We start from the raw sequence: 7,258 nt of genomic DNA on the forward strand, positions 1-7,258 counted from the left end.
AAGCAAATCTGGGATAAGCTAAAACAGTCTTTCAGCCTGTTCACTTCGCTGATGTCAAAGTGTCAGATGCTGAGAAACTATCAATCTGAATTACACCGTCAATCTAAATGGAATCCGGCAACATATTTTGAGCAAAACCAGCTTACGGTTAGAGCATATCGGCCGTAATCTTTAAAATGAAACGAACACCGTTTAGAAACTACCGAACTTCAGTGCCAGCACTCCGCGCAGCACCGCAAAACCCGGTCCTGGCAGCGTCCGTCGCGACGACGGCTGGCAGAGGGTTGTCCTGCGGCGCGATCGTCTGCGCGTCTTCAAAGGCATCGACAACTACCTTGTTATGGTGCTAAGGCTTATAACTAGTTTTATACTGAAAGCACGGCTGTCAAATGTCCCGAATTTAGACGAAAAACAAGCAGAGATAGCGAAGCCTAATAGCCATACACCATGAAAGTTAACAGCCTTCTACTAAAACTGAAAAAAACCACCCCCGTAATACTGATTTAACCAGTCTTCATATAATGAATCAGATTCTGTGTCGCCGGCCAGGTCAATAAAGTCATGGGAAGCGCGAGATTTAATATTCTTTCACACTAACGCTACGCAGCAGAAAAGTACATCCGATTTCCGTAGCAAACTCTACGAGAATCCAAACTCAGACACGCCTTCAAGCGCACCCACTAATTAAAATCCGATGTTTGAAAACGCCCAGTTTCCGTTTCGGACAGCTTCTAAATCCCTAGACCTGTCCGGTGAGCCTCACCGGGTCCAGCCGTGCCGCTGCCGCTGTCCCCCCCGTTACGGACAGTTCGCGGCTCCTGCCGGCTCGCCGGTGCCGGGCGGGCTCGCTGCGGGACAGGGACTCGCCTCTCTTCGGTACTCAGAGTGCCGGCCCCCCGGCAGCTTCTCTTTCCAGAAAAAACACGTTTCCCTTCCTCCCTCGCCAACTCTCCCTGCCTTAATGAGATCAAGAATTAAAAGTCAGGGGAGTGCGTGTAAATTTGGCTCAGCTCCCACGCAGCTCCCATTTTCACCCTTCTTCGACTCCCCGACTAGGAAAAACACTGGCGTTCCTGACTCCTGGGGGTTAAATTCGTTGCTGCCGGCGTTTGGAAGGGCAGAGTTTTCCCGTTGACTGCCCCGGGACAGCGGCACACCCGGAGCTCCTACGTGTTCCCCTCCGAAATGCCTCCGGTCGGGACAGTGCCAAGCACCGGCCCAGGCGGGACGGGGCGGCGGCGGCGAGCCCAGCCAGCCCGCGCCGGGGCACCACGACCCCAACCAGCCGGGAACGCCTGCCGACGGGACGGGAACGCTCCGTTCGGCCGAACTCGTCCAGCAAGTGCCCGGGCGTCTGTTCTTCCCATGCTCTGCTGCGCTGAGAGCTTTCACTTTTTCCTGCTTTCTCAGTATTTCTTTCTTTTCTTTTTTTGTTCTTTTTTTTTCCTCCTTTCTCATTTTCTCTGTTCTTTCCTTTCTTTCTTTTCTTTTTTCCTTCCTTTATTCTTTCTCTCCCTCTTCCCGTCTCTCTCTCCAGCATCAGCAAAATAATACCGGCGAAGGACGGCAGCGAGGAAGGCTGGACCAGGCATCGTTACCACCAGCAACAGCGCTGAAGCAGTGCTGTCCTTTTCTGAAACGACTTCCCCGGCGACTGTCCCTGCGCCAGGGATTTCACCTCACGTTACTTCCCCAAATTCTCCCTTTGCCCTAAGGTGACTCCGGCCCGGCCCCGGTAAGGAGATGCTGGGGCCCGCAGGCGGGACGGGCCCGCCCAACCGAGCTGGGGGCCTTGGGGAGCAGCGACATCGCCGGGAAGGAGGAGAGAAGAAATACTCATAATATTCCTCCGAGTGACGACCCGACCTTTCTTTCCCGTCCCGGCGCTCGGCCGTCTTCGTCCCGCTGTCCACCGGCAGTCCCGGTGCACTGCGATAAAGCCCCATTAGATGAAGCTCCAGGCCTGGAGGGGAGGATGGGACCATTCCTGTTGCTTCCCCCGACGGCGCCTTTTCGCCTTCCTCTTCCCTGTCCCAGTTAGTCCTCCCCTCGTTCCGCGCGTTTTCCTGCCGCGGCCGTCACCGTGCCGAGTTTTGCTCACTTGCTTCATCCCGGCTGCACGAGAGGGAAGGGCAACCCCGGACGCCCCGGAGAGTGGCTCCGCGGGCACAGGAGACGGCCCGCGACTCCCCGCGGGGTGCTCTGGGGACTCCGGGTTCGGCCAAGCTTCTGCCTGTTTGCCCGGCAAAGCTCTCAGCTGGGGGAAAGTCTGGGTGGGTTTATGGCTTTCGCGGCGGAAGGGGGATAAAGGCGAGGTAACGTTCAGTTTTTTCTGATATATTCTCCTAAATCTTTCTCTTCACTTTCCTTTTTTTCTTTTCTTTCTTTCTTTTTTTCTTTTCTTTTTTCTCTTCTTTTCCTTTTCCTTTTCTTTTCCTTCTCACCGCAGGATTCACTGACAGTGCTGAAATCAGAAGGCTTTAATTTTGCTCAGCAGACTAAGCACAGTTAGACTCAGACGGATGAAAATGTCCCTCTTTTTCTGGCCCATCACTCTCGTCGGGCCTGGAGACTCTATGGAGGAGCGAGGTTCTGCCAAGGAGGTTTCTTCCTGGCCCTGTATGCCTGCTGGCACCCCGACTCCAGCCGGGACGGGGCGGCAACCGCCGGGCGCTGGCGCCCCCGGACCCGGCCCTGGCAGCCCCGCGCTCATCGCATAGACACCACCGGGGGCTGCGAGGATCCACCCGGTGTAAGACCCGGTTACTGGTCCGGCTGCGGGGGCATCCTCACCCTCCAGCCCAGCAGACCCCGCAGCCGCCGCGCCGGCTCCGCCCGCCCCCGGGGCAGGGGCAGCGCTGGCGAACGCTCAGCACGGCCGATAGCTGGGGCGGTGACACCTGCCCCCGGTGCCCCGCCAGCCCTGTCCGGCGGAGCCCCGACCTGCGCGGCCCCGCGCACCCCTCCCTTCCCCGCCCCACCGCCGGCAGGAGAAGGTCCCGCCCAGGCTGCAGCCGCTGCCCGCGGACGGTTACTTACTGGCGCGAGCGCTTGGGGTTCGTTTTGCAGCGCTGCCCCCCCTTCCCTCCTGCCTCCGGCCCGGTCCGGCTTCGAACGCAGCCTCCCGGGCCCACCGACGGCTGCTCCTTCCTGCCCGGAGCGCCGCCCGCCCGCCGGAGCCGCGGGGGCTGTGGCCTCTCCGCCGCCCAGCACACGGACTTGCACCCCGGCTGTCCCTGTTTATTACCCCCGGCAGTCCGCCCCGGGGGGAGGCTGGCTTCCCAGGGCGCATTTTCTCGCGGAGGCCGCCCGAGCGATCGCTCCTTTAAACAAAGCGGCGGCGGCCCAGGTACGAGCCAACCGCGGCCGGCCCGGCCGGGCGAGGGGCAGCTGGCGCAGCACCATAAACCGCGGCCGGGGATGGGGGGCCGGGGCAGGGGAAGGGAACTGCAAACAAAGCGGGGAGCCGCGCCTGGAGCCGGGGGCGCTGCAGGACAGGGGGGACCGACGTCCCCCGGCCCCTCCCGCAGGAGCGGGGGCACTTCCCCGGGCGGCCTCTGCCTGCCGCAGCCCCTCGCCTCCCTACTGTAGACGGGATGCGGTTTTAGATTGGAAATGAGGGGCAGGGGGAGGAGGTGGCGCGCACACGGAGCGATGAGTGTGCGGTGTCAATCAGAGGGGTTTTGTGTCTCCTTGACTCCTGATGGTCCGTGGCTGAGGTGTCCCGGGTGGCACCACAATGAATATGAATAGGGGTCCTTGCTAAATGGGACAGTCAAAGCGCACCGCCCTGAATAATGGCACGTCATCCTAACTAGACCATTATACATAGGAGGGCTCCTTTTGTCTCTGCTCTCTGCTGCAGCTCTATAAAAGCCCCTCTTTTTCAGGCTGAGGTTAGTCCAAGCATACACTAACTAGCCATCCTGTAAACAGGCAGAGTAACCGGGGGGAGAGAGAGAGAGAGGGGAGAGACTGGTGAGAGAGGGGGCTGAGGGGCTTTTTTCCTCTTCCTCCGGCATTTCCAGCCCTTCGCTGGCAGACCCTGCCGTCCATTTCTTTCTTTTTCGCTTCGTTTTCGTTGCTTTTCAAAGGAGAGTTGTCTTGTTCCACCACCTCCAGAGCAGGGAAGAGTTTCTTGCTCAGAAGCCCGAATACAATGAATTCTGACTCCAGCTCTGTCTCCAGCAGAGCTTCCTCGCCAGACATGGATGAGATGTACCTGAGAGACCACCACCATCACCACCACCATCACCACCACCAGGACAGCCGCCTCAACTCCGTCTCCTCCACCCAGAACGACCTGGTGCAGAAGATGTCCGGGGAAGGCCTCTCCAGGAACGGCTCCAAGGCCGGAGGGGAAGGCAGCAAGTACAAAATCAAAAAACAGCTCTCGGAGCAGGACCTGCAGCAGCTGCGGCTGAAGATCAACGGCCGGGAGCGTAAGAGGATGCACGACCTCAACCTCGCCATGGACGGGCTGCGGGAGGTGATGCCCTACGCGCACGGCCCTTCTGTGAGAAAACTCTCCAAAATCGCCACCCTCCTGCTAGCCAGAAACTATATCCTGATGCTCACCAGCTCCCTGGAGGAGATGAAGAGGCTGGTGGGGGAAATCTACGGGGGGCACCACTCGGCCTTCCACTGTGGCACGGTGGGACACTCCGCCGGGCACCCACCCCACGCCCCTGGCCCGGTGCACCAGGTGCACCCCATCCTCGGCAGTGCCTTGTCCTCCGCCAACACCTCCTCCTCCCTCTCCGCCTCCCTGCCGGCCATCGGCACCATCCGGCCCCCCCACTCCTTGCTCAAGACCCCCTCGACTCCCCCTGCCCTGCAGCTCGGCAGCGGCTTCCAGCACTGGGCGGGCTTGCCGTGCCCCTGCACCATCTGCCAGATGCCCCCCCCGCCCCACCTCTCTGCCCTCACCGCCTCCAACATGGCCAGGATCTCGGGGGAGACCAAGGACCTCCTGAAGTGACTCGGCGGGGCTCCCCCGGCCACCGGGGCTGCGCTGGAGCCGGGGCTTCCACGGCCAAAGGGGGGGGGGGGCTGAGGACGGAACTGGCCCCTCTGCCCCATCGCCCCCCGGTAGCACGGGATTAGTGTAGTAAGGACCTTGCAAAGGTAATGTTTTAGCCGGCTCCTCGGGCGGTGTTTTCTTATTACGCTAAACCGGAAAGAAGCAAAACAAAAAGTCCCTGTTGTAAAAATAATAATAATATTAATATTAATAATAATAACGATGATGGCGCTGATGGTGATCAAATGTAAATAATTCCTTAAGATGGATGCAAAAGGGGAAAAAGAAATAAAAAAGGCATGGTTGTCACTGTAGCGTTCGCAGCTACTGAGAGACTATGGGATCGGTCTGGGACTTCTTCTTTTTACGGGCTTGTCCTTTCTTTCCTCTGGAACCTCCCTCTCCCAGCCCGGCTGCGGCGGCGCTGCCCGAGGGGGTGGCCCAGCCAGGGCTTCGCACCGCAGCTTCCCACCAGCGGGGGCTGCCCTGGCAACAGGGACTTCCGAGTGAATCCACTCAAGTTTTGTGGCTGTGGGGGTTGTGCTGCTTGTTTTTTTTTTCTTTATTTCTTTTCTCTTTCTTTTTCCCTCCCCTCCTCCTCTTCCCTCCCCCCTCCCCCCCACCCCCAATTGGGTTGCGAAGCCGTTTTTGTCACGATTCTTCTTTTCCTTCCCTCGGTGTTAGCAGAAAAAAAAAAAAAAAAGAAAAAATAATAAGAAAGGAGAGGGAAGAGTGCAAAACACAGCGCAACCTCCCGCCGGACTGTGCTGCCAAGGCTCCCGTCTCTCCTGTACTAGTTCAGCTGGCTGGGGTCCTCGTCGCTTATTTTCTCTCGGTGGCTTTGGGTTTGTTCTGTTTTGTTGCTTTGGTTTTCTTTTGCTTTGCTTTGCTTTTGCATGTGAGGGCATCTCTTGCCAGGTCAGTGACTTGTATAACTAAATCGGAAGCTTTGTTGCTGTTTATTCCCCTTTCGGCACGTTTTCCTGGGCGTTTGTTTGAAATACTGTTATTATTCGCTTCGTCTGTTCGTTTGTTTCTGGATAGGGCCTCGAAGACAACACCATGTCTTTATTTTTTATATATTCTTGATAACTATCGATATATTTATTATTGACCAGTGTTTCTGGATGAGATTTCCAAATAAAATAAAAAAATGAATGACAAGCTGCCTGTTTCGCCTTTGTCTGGACTGGGAGCTGAGGAAAAGCGCTGGATCGCTCTGGGTTTTGTCAGGACTCTCCTGGCCCAGCCGGACTTCAATTTTTCCTGGACATCCAGCTGTCAGCCCCTTTCCGGGAGGGAAATGGTAAACTGTCCAAGGCTGGGAGCGCCGGGAGGCAATGCTTGGTGGAGCAGCGCAGTGAGGGAGCAGGCAGAGGAACGGGAGCCTCGGGGAGCACAGCCGGCGGCTCCGTGCCCGGGGAGACGGGTCCTGCACTCCCCGGCCAGGCACCCCCGGCCCTCCTCTGGAGTGACCTGAACGAACACGGAGAAGGCGATTTCCCCCGAGTCGCAAGGTGAGCAGTGACAGGGGAAAGCGGGGGAATATGTGTGTTTAAACCGAAACAACTTCTGGAAGGCACCTTTGGGTGATCTGTGTTGGGCTGTGCAATGCTGCAGCAACTGTCACCGTTAAGACATAAGCACACACACACACACGAGTATTTGGAAGTGAGAAGGAGGATGTATACGTGTTCTGAAAACAGGCTGAACTGAAATCACGTAGTAAAAAAGCCATTCAGAGGCTGAAGTCAATTGTTCCAGTACTTCAACAAGATGGCCAATGGTCAAGAGATGCTGCAGTTCCTTCCTTCCTTCCTTCCTTCCTTCCTTCCTTCCTTCCTTCCTTCCTTCCTTCCTTCCTTCCTTCCTTCCTTCCTTCCTTCCTTCCTTCCTTCCTTCCTTCCTTCCTTCCTTCCTTCTCTCTCTTTTTCTTTTCCTTCCTTCCTTCCTTCCTTCCTTCCTTCCTTCCTTCCTTCCTTCCTTCCTTCCTTCCTTCCTTCCTTCCTTCCTTCCCTCCCTCCCTCCCTCCCTCCCTCCTCCCCTCCTCCCTCCCTCCCTTCTCTCCTTCCCTCTTTCCTTCCTTTCTTCCTTCCCGGCTCCACCCCTTTCCCTTTTCCGTTCCCTTTCCGTCCTTTTAGTTTTGCACTATCCCTCTGCCTTCCATGAGGGTTTTCCCCTCTGCCCAAGTCACTGCAGTGCCCACCCCCACGACTCCCCCTCCCCAGCGCTTGC

The 7,258-nt window shown here is 57.4% G+C and overlaps 1 protein-coding gene across 7 annotated transcripts; it reads left to right on the forward strand.

The window, feature by feature from the left end:
- The first annotated feature begins 1,481 nt into the window (after window positions 1-1,481).
- OLIG3 (oligodendrocyte transcription factor 3) lies at window positions 1,482-5,612 on the forward strand. 7 transcript variants are annotated; one of them, XM_065680750.1, is made up of 2 exons: window positions 1,482-3,349; window positions 4,189-5,612. In XM_065680750.1, the coding sequence occupies exon 2, from the start codon at window positions 4,208-4,210 to the stop codon at window positions 4,979-4,981; it is 774 nt and encodes a 257-aa protein (XP_065536822.1). In that variant the 5' UTR covers window positions 1,482-3,349; window positions 4,189-4,207; the 3' UTR covers window positions 4,982-5,612. The 7 variants fall into 7 exon arrangements, with proteins under 7 accessions (XP_065536822.1, XP_065536821.1, XP_065536824.1 ...); XM_065680749.1 differs by having other exon boundaries at window positions 4,192-5,612; XM_065680752.1 differs by having other exon boundaries at window positions 1,482-2,315.
- Window positions 5,613-7,258: the final 1,646 nt, after the last annotated feature.

Source organism: Lathamus discolor, chromosome 5 (genome assembly GCF_037157495.1).
Source record: "Lathamus discolor isolate bLatDis1 chromosome 5, bLatDis1.hap1, whole genome shotgun sequence".
Taxonomy (NCBI): domain Eukaryota; kingdom Metazoa; phylum Chordata; class Aves; order Psittaciformes; family Psittacidae; genus Lathamus; species Lathamus discolor.

Bases quoted from the DNA above. Each gene is read 5' to 3' on its own strand.
- OLIG3 (XM_065680750.1), top strand. From the start codon at position 4,208: ATGGATGAGATGTACCTGAGAGACCACCACCATCACCACCACCATCAC.